We start from the raw sequence: 19,000 nt of genomic DNA, 5'->3' as shown, positions 1-19,000 counted from the left end.
CAACTTTTGGGGTCGAATTTCTCCTGTTACCTTTGGGAAAATACAAAACTGGGGGCTAAAAAATAATTTTTGTGGGAAAAAAAAAAGATTTTTTATCTTCACGGCTCTGCGTTATAAACTGTAGTGAAACACTTGGGGGTTCAAAGTTCTCACAACACATCTAGATGAGTTCCTTAGGGTGTCTAGTTTCCAAAATGGTGTCACTTGTGGGGGGGTTTCTACTGTTTAGGTACATTAGGGGCTCTGCAAACGCAATGTGACACCTGCAGACCATTCCAAATGCAGTCTGCATTCCAAATGGAGCTCCTTCCCTTCCGAGCCCTCCCATGCGCCCAAACAGTGGTTCCCCCCCACTTATGGGGTATCAGCGCACTCAGGACAAATTGGACAACAAATTTTGGGGTCCAATTTCTCCTGTTACCCTTGGGAAAATACAAAACTGGGGGCTAAAAAATAATTTTTGTGGGAAAAAATTTTTGTTTTATTTTTACGGCTCTGCATTATAAACTTCTGTGAAGCCCTTGGTGGGTCAAAGCGCTCACCACACATCTAGATAAGTTCCTTAGGGGGTCTACTTTCCAAAATGGTGTCACTTGTGGGGGGGGTTTCTACTGTTTAGGTACATTAGGGGCTCTGCAAATGCAACATGGCGTCCCATCTCAATTCCTGTCAATTTTGCATTGAAAAGTCAAACGGCGCTCCTTCCCTTCCGAGCTCTCCCATGCGCCCAAACAGTGGTTTACCCCCACATATGGGGTATCAGCGTACTCAGGACAAATTGTACAACAACTTTTGGGGTCCAATTTCTTCTCTTACCCTTGGGAAAATAAAACATTGGGGGCAAAAAGATAATTTTTGTGAAAAAATATGATTTTTTATTTTTACGGTTCTGCATTATAAACTTCTGTGAAGCACTTGGTGGGTCAAAGTGCTCACCACACCTCTAGATAAGTTCCTTAGGGGGTCTACTTTCCAAAATGGTGTCACTTGTGGGGGGTTTCAATGTTTAGGCACATCAGTGGCTCTCCAAACGCAATATGGCGTCCCATCTCAATTCCTGTCAATTTTGCATTGAAAAGTCAAACGGCGCTCCTTCGCTACCGAGCTCTGTCATGCGCCCAAACAGTGGTTTACCCCCACATATGGGGTATCGGTGTACTCAGGACAAATTGTACAACAACTTTTGGGGTCCGTTTTCTCCTGTTACCCTTGGTAAAATAAAACAAATTGGAGCTGAAGTAAATTTTTTGTGAAAAAAGGTTAAATGTTCATTTTTATTTAAACATTCCAAAAATTTCTGTGAAGCACCAGAAGGGTTAATAAACTTCTTGAATATGGTTTTGAGCACCATGAGGGATGCAGTTTTTAGAATGGTGTCACACTTGGGTATTTGCTATCATATAGACCCCTCAAAATGACTTCAAATGAGATGTGGTCCCTAAAAAAAATGGTATTGTAAAAATGAGAAATTGCTGGTCAACTTTTAACCCTTATAACTCCCTAACAAAAAAAAATTTTGGTTCCAAAATTGTGCTGATGTAAAGTAGACATGTGGGAAATATTACTTAAGTATTTTGTGTGACATATCTGTGTGATTTAATTGCATAAAAATTCAAAGTTGGAAAATTGCGAAATTTTCATAATTTTCGCCAAATTTCCGTTTTGTTCACAAATAAACGCAGGTACTATCAAATAATTTTTACCACTATCATGAAGTACAATATGTCACGAGAAAACAGTGTCAGAATTACCGGGATCCGTTGAAGCGTTCCAGAGTTATAACCTCATAAAGGGACAGTGGTCAGAATTGTAAAAATTGGCCCGGTCATTAACGTGCAAACCACCCTCGGGGGTAAAGGGGTTAATGAGAAAAAAATGAACTTTTTTTGAATTTACCAAATGGCTGCAATGAAACAAAAAGTGAAAAGTTTAAAGGGGTCTGAATACTTTCTGTACCCACTGTATGTCTTTGGAGCCCAAAACCTGAGTCTCCATAATGTAGCATTAGGTCCCTGTGTAAGCTGGAGCAGTCATGTGACCCAGGAGCGGACTGTAACTGCACTGGAAAGTAATGAAGCCGGCAATCAGTAAGTATTTGAATACGAATACACTACATTGCATACATCTTAAGGCTGCCGTCACACTATCAGTATTTGGTCAGTATTTTACATCAGTATTTGTAAGCCAAAACCAGGAGTTGAACAATTAGAGGAAAAGTATAATAGAAACATATGCACCACTTCTGCATTTATCACCCACTCCTGGTTTTGGCTTACAAATACTGATGTAAAATACTGACCAAATACTGCTAGTGTGACGGCAGCCTTAGAAAGGATTAGTGTCTAACATTTTTGTCAGGAGTGCATCTTTAAGTTACTATTCCTCTCAAATTCTAGAATTATATATGTTACAAAAATGACTTCTTTTTTTTTCCATCTGACCTTTGAACATATTAATGACCATTTCCAAATTACTAGATTTCAGTTCAGATGGGTATATATTAATGGATGAAGTTTGTGCCGATTCCGGTAAATACGTTTTTTTTTTTTTTTAACTCATGCATCTAAACTAAAGTAATCTTACTTGGCAATTGCACGGCTCCAACTGAGGAATCTTATTAATTTGAATCATCTTATGTTGCTGCGCATCTTCCATGAAGCTGTAAGGTTGAAGGATTTATTAATATCCGAGCAAGGACCCTTATGATGCATTGTAGTGGTTGTCACTCTATTGTTTTACATCCTTTTCAGCCTATTGTTTTTCAGTTAATATTATTAAGATATGATTTCTGTATGCTATAGCAAACAGAAGTGACTCAAACTGAGGAGTGGAAACCTCTCAAAGAAAGAATTGCCACTGAAGAATATCAATTATGGAAGAATGTAACTTGACAGTCAATTGGTGATTCAGAGTACAGGGAGTAGTAAAAGATCTGTATTTTTTTTTTATTCAAATTTTTTTAATGCTCGTGTAAGGAGTTTTCAGAATGCGAAATTATATATTTTGTTTTTTGCATATAATTTAGCACAAAATTTTCCATTTCGCAAGTAATGTATCCTAAAATTTGTGAAGCAATTTCTCCCAATCATAGGAATACGTTATTTACCGTACTATCAAAAACTACAGTTTGGACACAAGAAGGGCTCGGAAAGGAAGAACACAGATTTGTCCCTATAGTTTGCATGTAGCACTTGCAGAACCCTCAAGGTCCCACTACCTCAGAAAACTCCAAAGTGATCCCATCTCTAAAACTACACTCCTCAGCGAATTCATCTAGGCATGTGGTGAATATTTTGTGTTTGAGCATCCTAAAGAAAATTGGTGCTGATCTCCAACCCATATTGCACAGAGACCACAGACTGAAAGAGATATTCTCAGAACTACCACTTCTCTCCTACTAACAGCCCCCTAACTTAAGGAATCTCTTTGTCAGAAGTGTCCTCTCCTCACCATCAGTGATTGGCACATTGCCATGTAACAATAAAATATGCAAAACTTATACCCACATATTACCAACAAATACATGCTGCATAACAAACACAAATCAGGACTTTAAGATCATGGATTTCTTTTCATATTTATCCTACAATGTGGTGTACAAGGGCACTTTGTACAATGTATCTATATTGGAGAAACCATGCAAAAACTATAAACAAGGATATCTCTACATAGACACTATTAGGAATGACCTGGACACTGTATGACAGATTTAATAATAATCTTAATACTAAAAGGTCATTTTAAGGACTACGGAGAGAGAAGTAAGTACTTGGATAAGAATGCGGCAATTAACCAGAGCCAACATGGGTTTGTAGCAAACAAGTCATGCCAGACTAATCATAATTTCTTGCTATAATGGAATCACTGACTGGGTGGATCAGGGAAATGTGGTAGATATAGTATCTCTTGACTTCAGCAAAGCATTTGATAAAGTATCTCTTACTATCCTTATTGAAAAAATTACCACGTATGGGATTGACAAGGTTACGGTTAGGTGGATTCATAACTTGCTCAGTGATCGTACTCAAAGAGTGGTAATAAATGGTTACACATCCAATTGGAGAAGTGTTTCAAGTTGGGTACCACAAGGCTCTGTCCTGCTGCCAGTGTTGTTCAACATTTATATAAATGATCTAGATATGGGAACTTAAGGTAAACTAATCAAGTTTGTTGATGATGAAAAGCTAGGAGGGATGGCTAACACTATAGAGGATAGAGAGACAGAATTCAGAAGGATTTAGATAAGCTTGAACAATGGGCAGCAACTAATACAACAGGGAAAAATGTAAGATTATACATCTGGGCAAGAAAAACAAATTACACCTATAGAATTGGAGGAATAGAACTAGGCAACAGCACATGTGAAAAAGACTTGGATATGCTAATAGATCACAGACTGCACATAAGTCAACAATGTGATGCAGCAGCAAAAAAAGGCAAACACAGTTCTAGGATGTATTAAGAAAAGCATAGAGTCTAAATCACATGAAGTAATTAACCCCTTCTATTCCTCATTGGTCAGGCCTTATCTGGAATACTGTGTCCAGTTCTGGGCACCACATTTAAAAAAAAAAGACATTGAAAAAGTGGAGCAAGTTCAGAGAAGAGCTAATAGGATGGTGAGCGGGTTACAAAGTGTGTCCTATGAGGAGCGGTTAAAGAATCTAGGAATATTTAGTTTGCAAAAATAAAAGATAAAAGGAGACTTAATTGCTGTCTACAAATATCTGAAGGGATGTCACACTGTAGAGGGATCATCATTATTTTCATTTGCAGGGGATTGGACACGATGACCCTTGAGGTCCCTTCCTTCTCTAACATTATATTATTCTATGAGAAGAAATTCGGAATTCAAACTGATAAGGATGTTCAATTCTTTGACAATAGGACTCAGTTTAACACCTGGATTTATGACTCACTATAAAATTCACACCTCTACCAAACAGTCTCCAGATGACTAAGGGAACATTCCCACCGCCTCTTCATTTCTGGCTTATTTTAAGGAGGCATCACCCCCTACCTCATTAACAATTGTCCTGTTGTAATATCTCTTAAATGTTGTGCTCTTGTCTTATTAATTCATTTGTAAATTTGTCGGAAGAAGGAGCCCCTGTGCTCTGAAGGCTTGCAAATATGTTTTTTCTTGTCGGCCAATAAAGGTATCACTGCAAAAAAACTTTTGTCATTTTTGGGCATAAAAGTATTTACAAAAATTGATTAAAACTGACCAACTCACATTTAAGATAATTTTTTGCTTACAAGAAATATCACTTGTGAAGGACCCCTAATGCAGAATGAGCCCTGGGATCATGATTTTGAGGTGGAGTCACTGCTTTTTTATGTCTTAATTTAAAGTGGCACATTCTATTAGGACTTGAAAAGTAGTGAGGTATTGTGATGTGATTAAAGCGGATTTATGACTTCTGTAAAGGAAGTGATAATATCTGAAATTATAACTCTTTTCTCTACTACATATCATAGGGAAGATAGAAAATGTTTTTCTACTTCAGGCACTCAAGGTCTTACTTTGATTTTACAATAGTAAGAGCAAAATCTGATTTTGTTCTCTGGGAGATATAAATGTTGATGGGGAGCTAATTCTTTACTGCCTCTGAATGGTAAACTGAGCGTTGCTCTTATATCTGGTCAGGATTATGAGTAAATAGATTCATTCAAATTCCGTTATTTCCTGCTAGAAGACTGATTTTGACTTAATAGAAAATTGTTCATGATGTTTGTATTAAAATTTTTCTGTGTATTATACAGTTTAGGTAAAGGGGAGAACACAGCAGCTTGTAAATGATAATCTGCAGGAGGCTGTTGCTGCTTCTCAGAGGTTAATCAACCTAAATTAATAGCTGCTTGTAAAGAGTCATAGTAATATGGAGGGATATAGCTGCTGCTTCTTCATCTGACGTGCACACAAAGTCAACAGCAGCCTCCTGAGGATATGTTATGATAGGCTTTACCTTTGTTGCGATGTCTGTATTCTCTTTTCTTCTGTTGCTTCATAATATAAAGGAATTCATGCTACACTACTTCTTATATCACTATATCCAGTATTAAGTAACACAGCAGCACAGGACTGCCATGTGATTCCATGCTGCTCACAGTTTCTCTCCACACAGTGGTATTTCACAGCTCAGAGGCAGGAAGTCTCACAAAGCTGTCATGACAGTGAGGCAGTAGAGAGCCTGACTTCAAGCTTTTAGAGAATAGAAATTATGAAATTATTTTTTTTAACTTATAGTCATGCCTCTGAGCTAGGAGATACTATTGTGTGGAGGGAGACTAGAAGCATGAAAACATCTATATATAAAAAATATCTCTATCCTTTACCTCATGAAGTTTCTCCAGTAGGTGATAGATCCTCCTTAACTTTTTACTCCTTTTCTTTTTTGTAGCTTTTCACTCGACAGAAGCCTCAAAAAGGGTTGTATGTCTTTGGAGATGTTGGTAAGTGATGCTTTTATATATTCACTTTCAAAATAAATTCCTACCATCCCATAAATAAGCAAATGACTGGTTCACTTAGTCACTTACCCCAGAATAATGCTGAAACCTAAATTGATAATAGAGCGATGGGATATCCTGATAGACATTCAGAGCTAAAGAATGTGAAAAAGATGCAGTATAGGAGAGCAGTGTGGACCTACATAGACCCTCTTCCTAACACGCTATCCTAATGTATGACCACGTATGTCGGGGTGAGAGATGGTCTACAAAGGAATCAGAACCATGCTATAGCTACTTAATCTTAAGTTACTAAGAACACATCACACAAATAATAACTGGCAAATCAAACTAAATACAGACTTTAGTTTTCTTTTTGTATGTGGCCCACATAGGAAACAGCCCAAATCAGTATAACTAATGCAGTAATCCCCTTGCATGTAATATAAAAAATGTTGAATCTTACAATTTGCATGAAAATAAGCTAGTTTTACCCAATAATAGTTGTTCCCACCGATTTGATAATGACGAATCACATGTTTCAATAATTCTATATAAGTTTCAGGAATAATTGTGCTGGTTAAAGGTAAAACACCTTCAATTCTGAGAAGAAAAAAAAAAGTTAACCAAAGTCCAAATTAATTTCTAAATTAACATATTGTGTTTTTAACCCCTTCACGACATGTGCCGTACTAGTACAGCACAAGTCGTGTCTCCCCCTTTGATTTGGGTTCTGGCGCTGAGCCCACATCTTGTCTGGCACATGTCCACTGTTTTGAACAGCGGACATGTGCCGAAATAGCAGCGGGTGGAATCACAATCCACACATGGCTATTAACCCGTTAAATGCCGCTGTCAAACTCTGCCGTTGTCACTGTTGGATTCCTATGAGCGCTGCCTGGTAGTTGGCGCTTATAGCATGTGAGTAATTCTGCTACATACAGGCGATTTGATCATCGCCTGTATGTAGCAGAGCCGATCGGGTTGTGGCAGCTTCTAGTCTCCCATGGAGACTATTGAAGCATGCCAAAAGTATAAAAAAATAAAAAATAAATGTTTTAAAAAAAATATGAAAAAATATAAACGTACAAATCACCCCCCTTTTTGCCCCATTCAAAATAAAACAATAAAAAAAAACAAATATACCCACATTTAGTATCACTGCGTTCAGAATCGACCGATCTATCAATATAAAAAAAGAATTAACCCGATCGCTAAGCGGCGTAATGAGAAAAAGTCAAAACACCAGAATTACGTTTTTGTGGTTGCCGCAACATTACATTAAAATGCAATAACGGGCGATCAAAAGATCATATCTGCACCAAAATAGAATAAATACAAACGTCAGCTCGGCGCGCAAATAAAAAAGCCCTCACCCAACTCCAGATCACGAAAAATGGAGACGCTATGGTCTCGGAAAGTGACGCAATTTATTTATTGTTTGTTTTTTTTAGCAAACTTTGGATTTTTTTCACCAGTTAAATAAAAAAGTACCTAGACATGTTTGGTGTCTATGAACTTATAATGACCTGGAGAATCATAGTGGCAGATCGGTTTTAGCATTTGGTGAACATGGTAAAAAAAAAATGCAAAAAACAGTTGTGGAATTGCACTATTTTTGCAATTTCACAGCACTTGGAATTGTTTTGCCATTTTCTAGTACACATTATAGTAAAACCAATAGTGTCGTTGAAAAGCACAACTTGTCCCAGAAATGTCAAGCTCTCACTTGGCCATATTGATGGAAAAATAGAGTCCGCCCAATATTTCCACAACCTCTATCCTACGCCAGATGAAAAAAAAAGAAAAGCGACCGTGTCAGCATGCACAGTAACAATACCTCTCCTCCCCCACACTGAAAATAGTATCCTGAAAAATATCCTTTAATTAGTCCCTACAGTAATAATCTCCCACAATCTGGACCCCACGTGTCCTCCCATTGTGTCTCATGTTTCTCCATACTTCTCTCATGTCTCTCCATATTGCCCCATAGTCATCCATAATAGTATAATGTACCCCATAGTCATATATAGCAGTATAATGCAGCCTCATAGTAGTATAATGTACACTATAGTCATATATAGTATAATGCACCCACATAGCAGTAAAATGCACCCACGTGGCGGTATAATGCACCCCCTTAGCGGTATAATGCAGCCCCATAGGAGTGGGTAGAATGCAGCCCCATAGGATTAGAATGGAGTCCCTTTCCCTCGCTTCCTCCACCCCCATACTGTATAATGCACCCCATAGCGGTATAATATGCCCCATACCCCGGCTTTAAAAATAGAAAAGTTTCTCCTTATCTGACCGACCTCCAGCGGTTGCCTTCTCTCCGATTCAGTTGAGACGCGCAGCGTCGTCTTGGCATATGACAGTGACGTCATACGTTGGCGACGTGCGCACTGACATCAGCTGCTGGCCTGTGGGCCCCCTCTGCTCATCGGGCTCCATATGCCAGTAGGGGCAGTAATGCCCTGACGACAGCCCTGCATGTGCATATGCATATAGATCTATGGGCTGATTAATATACCAGATAACCGAGGTGTATGCATGAGCCCCATGTTTAGATGCCACATATGCATGAACTGCAATTACCTGTAAGATGAAGGATATGAGACTGTTCCTGGATGCGTCCACCCCTGACAAAGGCAGAAGCCGAAACGCGCGTCTGGGTGGACGCATCCAGGAACAGTATCATATCCTTCCTCTTACAGGTAATTGCAGTTCATGCATATCTATCCTTATTCTATTGGCATCTACAGTACCTTGCAAAAGTATTCGGCCCCCTGGAACTTTTCAACCTTTTTCCACATATCATGCTTCAAACATAAAGATACCCAATGTAAATTTTTGGTCAAGAATCAACAAGTAGAACACAATTGTGATTTGTGTTGAACGAAATGTATTGGTTATTTTAAATTTTTATGGAAATTCAAAAACTGAAAAGTGGGGCGTGCAATATTATTCAGCCCCTTTATTTTCAGTGCAGCAAACTCACTCCAGAAGTTCATTGTGGATCTCTGAATGATCCAATGTTGTTTTAAATGCCTAATGATGATAAATATAATCCACCTGTGTGTAATCAAGTCTCCGTATAAATGCACCTGCTCTGTGATAGCCTCAGTGTTTTGTTTGAAGCACAGAGAGCATCATGAAAACCAAGGAACACAACAGGCAGGTCCGTGATACTGTTGTGGAGAAGTTTAAAGCCATATTTGGATACAAAATGATTTCCAAAACTTTAAACATCCCAAGGAGCACTGTGCAAGTGATCATATTGAAATGGAAGGAGTATCATACCACTTCAAATCTACCAAGATCTAAACTTTCATCTCAAACAAGGAGAACGCTGATCAGAGATGCAGCCAAGAGGTCCATGATCACTCTGGATAAACTGCAGAGATCTACAGCTGAGGTGGGACAGTCTGTCCATAGGACAACAATCAGTCGTACACTGCACAAATCTGGCCTTTATGGAAGAGTGGCAAGAAGAAAGCCGTTTCTCAAAGATATCCATAAAAAGTGTTGTTTAAAGTTTGCAACAAGCCACCTGGGAGACACACCAAATATGTGGAAGAAGGTGCTCTGGTCAGATGAAACCAAAATCGAACTTTTTGGCAACAATGCCAAACGATTTGTTTGGCGTAAAGGAAACACAGCTCATCACCCTGAACACACCATCCCCACTGTCAAACATGGTGGTGGCAGCATCATGGTTTGGGCCTGCGTTCCTTCAGCAGGGACAGGGAAGATGGTTAAAACTGATGGGAAGATGGATGGAGCCAAATACAGGACCATTCTTGAAGAAAACCTGTTTGAGTCTGCAAAAGACCTGAGACTTGGACCGAGATTTGTCTTCCAACAAGACAATGATCCCAAACATAAACCAAAATCTACAATGGAATGGTTCACAAATAAATGTATCCAGGTGTTAGAATGGCCAAGTCAAAGTCCAGACCTCAATCCAATCGAGAATGTGTGGAAAGAGCTGAAAACTGCTGTTCACAAAGTATTAACCCCTTTACCCCCAAGGGTGGTTTGCACGTTAATGACCAGGCCAATTTTTACAATTCTGACCACTGTCCCTTTATGAGGTTATAACTCCGAAACGCTTCAACGGATCCTGGTGATTCTGACATTGTTTTCTCGTGACATATTGTACTTCATGATAGTGGTAAAATTTCTTTGATAGTACCTGCGTTTATTTGTGAAAAAAACGGAAATTTGGCGAAAATTTAGAAAATTTCGCAATTTTCAAACTTTGAATTTTTATGCAATTAAATCACAGAGATATGTCACACAAAATACTTAATAAGTAACATTTCCCACATGTCTCCTTTACATCAGCATAATTTTGGAACCAATTTTTTTTTTTGTTAGGGAGTTATAAGGGTTAAAAGTTGACCAGCAATTTCTCATTTTTACAACACCATTTTTTTTTAGGGACCACGTCTCATTTGAAGTCATTTTGAGGGGTCTATATGATAGAAAATGCCCAAGTGTGACACCATTCTAAAAACTGCACCCCTCAAGGTGCTCAAAACCACATTCAAGAAGTTTATTAACCCTTCAGGTGTTTAATAGGAATTTTTGGAATGTTTAAATAAAAATGAACATTTAACTTTTTTACACAAAAAATTTACTTCAGCTCCAATTTGTTTTATTTTACCAAGGGTAACAGGAGAAATTGGACCCAAAAAGTTGTTGTCCAATTTGTCCTGAGTACGCTGATACCCCATATGTGGCAGTAAACCACTGTTTGGGCGCATGGGAGAGCTCGGAAGGGAAGGAGCGCTATTTGACTTTTCAATGCAAAATTGACAGGAATTGAGATGGGACGCCATGTTGCGTTTGGAGAGCCACTGATGTGCCTAAACATTGAAACCCCCCCACAAGTGACACCATTTTGGAAAGTAGACCCCCTAAGGAACTTATCTGGATGTGTGGTGAGCACTTTGACCCACCAAGGGCTTCACAGAAGTTTATAATGCAGAGCCATAAAAATAAAACAAAATTTTTTTCCCACAAAAATTATTTTTTAGCCCCCAGTTTTGTATTTTCCCTAGGGTAACAGGAGAAATTGGACCCCAAAAGTTGTTGTCCAATTTGTCCTGAGTACGCTGATACCCCATATGTGGGGGGGAACCACCGTTTGGGTGCATGGGAGGGTTCGGAAGGGAAGGAGCGCCATTTGGAATGCAGACTTAGATGGAATCGTCTGCAGGCGTCACATTGCGTTTGCAGAGCCCCTAATGTACCTAAACAGTAGAAACCCCCCACAAGTGACCCCATATTGGAAACTAGACCCCTCAATGAACTTATCTAGATGTGTTGTGAGAACTCTGAACCCCCAAGTGTTTCACTACAGTTTATAACGCAGAGCCGTGAAAATAAAAAATCTTTTTGTTTTCCCACAAAAATTATTTTTTAGCCCCCAGTTTTGTATTTTCCCAAGGGTAACAGGAGAAATTGGTCCACAAAAGTTGTTGTCCAATTTGTCCTGAGTACGCTGATACCCCATATGTTGGGGTAAACTACTGTTTGGGCACACAGGAGAGCTCGGAAGGGAAGGAGCACTGTTTTACTTTTTCAACGCAGAATTGGCTGGAATTGAGATCGGACGCCATGTCGTGTTTGGAGAGCCCCTGATGTGCCGAAACAGTGGAAACCCCCCAATTATAACTGAAACCCTAATCTAAACACACCCCTAACCCTAATTCCAACGGTAACCCTAACCACACCTCTAACCCTGACACACCCCTAACCCTAATCCCAACCCTATTCCCAACTGTAAATGTAATCTAAACCCTAACCCTAACTTTAGCCCCAACCCTAACTGTAGCCCCAACCCTAACCCTAACCCTAGCCCAAACCCTAGCCCTAACCCTAACCCTAGCCCTAACCCTAACCCTAGCCCTAACCCTAACCCTAGCCCTAGCCCTAACCCTAGCCCTAACCCTAGCCCTAACCCTAGCCCTAACCCTAGCCCTAACCCTAGCCCTAGCCCTAACCCTAGCCCTAACCCTAGCCCTAATGGGAAAATGGAAATAAATACATTTTTTTTAATTTTTCCCTAACTAAGGGGGTGATGAAGGGGGGTTTGATTTACTTTTATAGCGAGTTTTTTAGCGGATTTTTATGATTGGCAGCCGTCACACACTGAAAGACCCTTTTTATTGCAAAAAATATTTTTTGCAATACCACATTTTGAGAGCTATAATTTTTCCATATTTTGGTCCACAGAGTCATGTGAGGTCTTGTTTTTTGCGGGACGAGTTGACGTTTTTATTGAAAACATTTTTGGGCACGTGACTTTTTTTATCGCTTTTTATTCCGATTTTTGTGAGGAAGAATGACCAAAAGCCAGCTATTCATGAATTTCTATTGGGGGAGGCGTTTATACCGTTCCGCGTTTGGTAAAATTGATAAATCAGTTTTATTCTTCGGGTCAGTACGATTACAGCGATACCTCATTTATATCATTTTTTTATGGTTTGGTGCTTTTATACGATAAAAACTATTTTACAGAAAAAATAATTATTTTTGCATCGCTTTATTCTCAGGACTATAACTTTTTTATTTTTTTGCTGATGATGCTGTATGGCAGCTCTTTTTTTGCGGGACAAAATGACGCTTTCAGCGGTACCATGGTTATTTATATCTGTCCTTTTGATCGCGTGTTATTCCACTTTTTGTTCGGCGGTATGATAATAAAGCGTTGTTTTTTGCCTCGTTTTTTTTTTTTTTTTTTTCTTACGGTGTTTACTGAAGGGGTTAACTAGTGGGACAGTTTTATAGGTCGGGTCGTTACGGACGCAGCGATACTAAATATGTGTACTTTTATTGGTTTTTTTTTTTTATTTAGATGAAGAAATGTATTTATGGGAATAATATTTTTTTTTTTTTTCATTATTTTGGAATATTTTTTTTTATTTTTTTTTACATATTTGGAAAATTTTTTTTTTACTTTTTTACTTTGTCCCAGGGGGGGACATCACAGATCAGTGATCTGACAGTTTGCACAGCACTCTGTCAGATCACTGATCTGACATGCAGCGCTGCAGCCTTCACAGTGCCTGCTCTGAGCAGGCTCTGTGAAGCCACCTCCCTCCCTGCAGGACCCGGATCCGCGGCCATCTTGGATCCGGGGCTCGAGCAGGGAGGGAGGTGAGGAGACCCTCGCAGCAACGCGATCACATCGCGTTGCTGCGGGGGGCTCAGGGAAGCCCGCAGGGAGCCCCCTCCCTGCGCGGTGCTTCTCTGCACCGCCGGCACATCGCGATCATCTTTGATCGCGGTGTGCCAGGGGTTAATGTGCCGGGGGCGGTCCGTGACCGCTCCTGGCACATAGTGTGGATGTCAGCTGCGATAAGCAGCTGACACCCGGCCGCGATCGGCCGCGCTCCCCCCGTGAGCGCGGCCGATCGGCTATGACGTACTATCCCGTCCAGGGTCAGATAAGCCCAGGGCACCTCGACGGGATAGTACGTCTAAGGTCACAGAGGGGTTAAGTTAAAGGGGCCGAATAATATTGCACGCCCCATTTTTCATTTTTTAATTTCCACAAAAATTTAAAATAACCAATAAATTTCGTTCAACTTCACAATTTTGTGCCACTTGTTGATTCTTCACCAAAAATTTACATTTGGTATCTTTGTTTAAAAGCATGATATTTGGAAAAAGGTTGAAAAGTTCCAGGGGGCCGAATACTTTCGCAAGGCAATGTATATATGGGGCTAATGCATACCACTAGGTTATCTTGCATATTAATTACCCGTATATACTCGAGTATAAGCCGACCCGAGTATAAGCCGACCCCCCTAATTTTGCCACAAAAAACTGGGAAAACCTATTGACTCGAGTATAAGCCTAGGGTGGAAATGCAGCAGCTACCGGTGAATTTCAAAAATAAAAATAGATCATTATTTCCCCATAGCTGTGCCATATAGTGCTCTGCATGTTCATTATTGCCCCATAGCTGTACCATATAGTGCTCTGCACCGTTCATATTTCCCCATAGCTCTGCCATATAGTGCTCTGCACCGTTCATACTGCCCCCATATCTGTGCCCCATATAGTGCTCTGCACCGTTCATACTGCCCCCATATCTGTGCCCCATATAGTGCTCTGCACCGTTCATACTGCCCCATAGCTGTGCCATACAGTGCTCTGCACCGTTCATATTGTCCCATAGTAGTGCCCCATATAGTGCTGTGCACCGTTCATACTGCCCCATATCTGTGCCATATAGTGCTCTGCACCGTTCATACTGCCCCATATCTGTGCCATATAGTGCTCTGCACTGTTCATACTGCCCCATATCTGTGCCCCATACAGTGCTCTGCACCGTTCAAATTTGTTATGATAAGGTAATTCAGTACCACAATGGACATAGAGGTCAGAGCACATACAGTGACCTGACAATAACCCAAAAACATAGAACGAGCTCTGAGACGTGGGAACTCTGCTGACCGCAATCCCTAATCCTCTCCAACCACACTAGAGGCAGCCGTGGATTGCGCCTAACGCTCCCTATGCAACTCGGCACAGCCTGAGAAACTAGCTAGCCTGAAGATAGAAAATAAGCCTACCTTGCCTCAGAGAAATACCCCAAAGGAAAAGGCAGCCCCCACATATAATGACTGTGAGTTAAGATGAAAAGACAAACGTAGAGATGAAATAGATTTAGCAAAGTGAGGCCCGACTTTCTGAACAGAGCGAGGATAGGAAAGGTAACTTTGCGGTCAACACAAAACCCTACAAAAACCACGCAAAGGGGGCAAAAAGACCCTCCGTACCGAACTAACGGCACGGAGGTACACCCTCTGCGTCCCAGAGCTTCCAGCAAGCAGGAAAAAACAAATAGACAAGCTGGACAGAAAAAAACAGCAAACAAAATAGCAAAGCGGAACTTAGCTATGCAGAGCAGCAGGCCACAGGAACGATCCAGGAGGAAACAGGTCCAATACTAGAACATTGACTGGAGGCCAGGATCAAAGCACTAGGTGGAGTTAAATAGAGCAGCACCTAACGACTTCACCACATCACCTGAGGAAGGAAACTCAGAAGCCGCAGTACCACTTTCCTCCACCAACGGAAGCTCACAGAGAGAACCAGCCGAAGTACCACTTGTGACCACAGGAGGGAGCTCTGCCACAGAATTCACAACAGTACCCCCCCTTGAGGAGGGGTCACCGAACCCTCAACAGAGCCCCCAGGACGACCAGGATGAGCCATATGAAAGGCACGAACAAGATCGGGAGCATGGACATCAGAGGCAAAGACCCAGGAATTATCTTCCTGAGCATAACCCTTCCACTTAACCAGATACTGGAGTTTCCGTCTTGAAACACGAGAATCCAAAATCTTCTCCACAATATACTCCAACTCCCCCTCCACCAAAACCGGGGCAGGAGGGTCAACAGATGGAACCATAGGTGCCACGTATCTCCGCAACAATGACCTATGGAATACGTTATGTATGGAAAAAGAATCTGGAAGGGTCAGACGAAAAGACACAGGATTAAGAACCTCAGAAATCCTATACGGACCAATGAAACGAGGTTTAAACTTAGGAGAGGAAACCTTCATAGGAATATGACGAGAAGATAACCAAACCAAATCCCCAACACGAAGTCGGGGACCCACACAGCGTCTGCGATTAGCGAAACGTTGAGCCTTCTCCTGGGACAAGGTCAAATTGTCCACTACATGAGTCCAAATCTGCTGCAACCTGTCCACCACAGTATCCACACCAGGACAGTCCGAAGACTCAACCTGCCCTGAAGAGAAACGAGGATGGAACCCAGAGTTGCAGAAAAACGGCGAAACCAAGGTAGCCGAGCTGGCCCGCTTATTAAGGGCGAACTCAGCCAAAGGCAAAAAGGACACCCAGTCATCCTGATCAGCAGAAACAAAGCATCTCAGATATGTTTTCAAGGTCTGATTGGTTCATTCGGTCTGGCCATTAGTCTGAGGATGGAAAGCCGAGGAAAAAGACAAGTCAATGCCCATCCTACCACAAAAGGCTCGCCAAAACCTCGAAACAAACTGGGAACCTCTGTCAGAAACGATATTCTCTGGAATGCCATGTAAACGAACCACATGCTGGAAGAACAATGGCACCAAATCAGAGGAGGAAGGTAATTTAGACAAGGGTACCAAATGGACCTTCTTAGAGAAGCGATCACAGACCACCCAAATGACTGACATCTTTTGAGAGATGGGAAGATCTGAAATAAAATCCATAGAGATATGTGTCCAAGGCCTCTTCGGGACCGGCAAGGGCAAAAGCAACCCACTGGCACGAGAACAGCAGGGCTTAGCCCGAGCACAAATCCCACAGGACTGCACAAAAGTACGCACATCCCGCGACAGAGATGGCCACCAAAAGGATCTAGCCACTAACTCTCTGGTACCAAAGATTCCAGGATGACCAGCCAACACCGAACAATGAACCTCAGAGATAACTTTATTCGTCCACCTATCAGGGACAAACAGTTTCTCCGCTGGGCAACGATCAGGTTTATTAGCCTGAAATTTTTGCAGCACCCGCCGCAAATCAGGGGAGATGGCAGACACAATTACTCCCTCTTTGAGGATACCCGCCGGCTCAGATAAACCCGGAGAGTCGGGCACAAAACTCCTAGACAGAGCATCCGCCTTCACATTTTTAGAGCCCTGAAGGTACGAAATCACAAAGTCAAAACGGGCAAAAAACAACGACCAACGAGCCTGTCTAGGATTCAACCGCTTGGCGGACTCGAGATAAGTCAAGTTCTTATGATCAGTCAAGACCACCACGCGATGCTTAGCTCCTTCAAGCCAATGACGCCACTCCTCGAATGCCCACTTCATGGCCAGCAACTCTCGATTGCCCACATCATAATTTCGCTCAGCAGGCGAAAACTTCCTGGAAAAGAAGGCGCATGGTTTCATCACCGAGCAATCAGAACTTCTCTGCGACAAAACAGCCCCTGCTCCAATCTCAGAAGCATCAACCTCAACCTGGAAAGGAAGCGAAACATCTGGTTGACACAACGCAGGGGCAGAAGAAAAACGACGCTTCAACTCTTGAAAAGCTTCCACAGCAGCAGAAGACCAATTGACCACATCAGCACCCTTCTTGGTCAAATCGGTCAATGGTTTAGCAATACTAGAAAAATTGCAGATGAAGCGACGATAAAAATTAGCAAAGCCCAAGGAACTTTTGCAGACTTTTCAGAGATGTCGGCTGAGTCCAATCATGGATGGCTTGGACCTTAAGATGGTCCATCTCGATAGTAGAAGGGGAAAAGATGAACCCCAAAAATGAAACCTTCTGAACACCAAAGAGACACTTTGATCCCTTCACAAACAAAGAATTAGCACGCAGGACCTGAAACACCGTTCTGACCTGCTTCACATGAGACTCCCAATCATCCGAGAAGATCAAAATGTCATCCAAGTACACAATCAGGAATTTATCCAGGTACTCTTGGAAGATGTCATGCATAAAGGACTGAAACACTGATGGAGCATTGGCAAGTCCGAATGGCATTACTAGATACTCAAAATGGCCCTCGGGCGTATTAAATGCAGTTTTCCATTCATCGCCTCGCTTAATACGCACAAGATTATACGCACCACGAAGATCTATCTTGGTGAACCAACTAGCCCCCTTAATCCGAGCAAACAAATCAGATAACAACGGCAAGGGGTACTGAAATTTAACCGTGATCTTATTTAGAAGGCGGTAATCTATACAAGGTCTCAGTGAACCATCCTTCTTGGCTATAAAATAGAATCCTGCTCCTAATGGCGACGATGACGGGCGAATATGCCCCTTCTCCAAGGACTCCTTCACATAACTCCGCATAGCGGCGTGCTCAGGCACAGATAAATTAAACAGTCGACCTTTTGGGAATTTACTACCAGGAATCAAATCCATAGCACAATCACAATCCCTATGCGGAGGTAGGGTATCGGACTTGGGCTCATCAAATACATCCCGGTAATCAGACAAGAACTCTGGAACCTCAGAAGGGGTGGATGACGAAATAGTCAGAAATGGGACATCACCATGTACCCCCTGACAACTCCAGCTGGACACAGACATGGATTTCCAATCTAATACTGGATTATGGACTTGTAGCCATGGCAACCCCAACATGACCACATCATGCAGATTATGCAACACCAGAAAGCGAATAACCTCCTGATGTGCAGGAGCCATGCACATGGTCAGCTGGGTCCAGTACTGAGGCTTATTCTTGGCCAAAGGCGTAGCATCAATTCCTCTCAATGGAATAGGACACTGCAAGGGCTCCAAGAAAAACCCACAATGCCTAGCATACTCCAAGTCCATCAAATTCAGGGCAGCGCCTGAATCCACAAATGCCATGACAGAATACGATGACAAAGAGCAGATCAAGGTAACGGACAGAAGAAATTTTGACTGTACCGTACCAATGGTGGCAGACCTAGCGAACCGCTTAGTGCGCTTAGGACAATCAGAGATAGCATGAGTGGAATCACCACAGTAGAAACACAGCCCATTCAGACG

The 19,000-nt window shown here is 41.6% G+C and overlaps 1 protein-coding gene across 2 annotated transcripts in view; it reads left to right on the top strand.

The window, feature by feature from the left end:
• The window catches only part of AFG1L (AFG1 like ATPase), a 228,107-nt gene that overhangs the window by 81,433 nt on the left and 127,674 nt on the right, over window positions 1-19,000 (top strand). For both annotated transcript variants that reach the window (XM_069726254.1, XM_069726253.1), the window contains exon 3: window positions 6,405-6,456. In XM_069726254.1, coding sequence (XP_069582355.1) covers window positions 6,405-6,456 — 52 coding nt within the window. The remainder of the gene's footprint in view (window positions 1-6,404; window positions 6,457-19,000) is intronic.

The sequence above is a fragment of the Ranitomeya imitator genome, chromosome 5 (assembly GCF_032444005.1).
Source record: "Ranitomeya imitator isolate aRanImi1 chromosome 5, aRanImi1.pri, whole genome shotgun sequence".
Taxonomy (NCBI): domain Eukaryota; kingdom Metazoa; phylum Chordata; class Amphibia; order Anura; family Dendrobatidae; genus Ranitomeya; species Ranitomeya imitator.
This window is presented reverse-complemented; position numbering and strand designations above follow the sequence as displayed.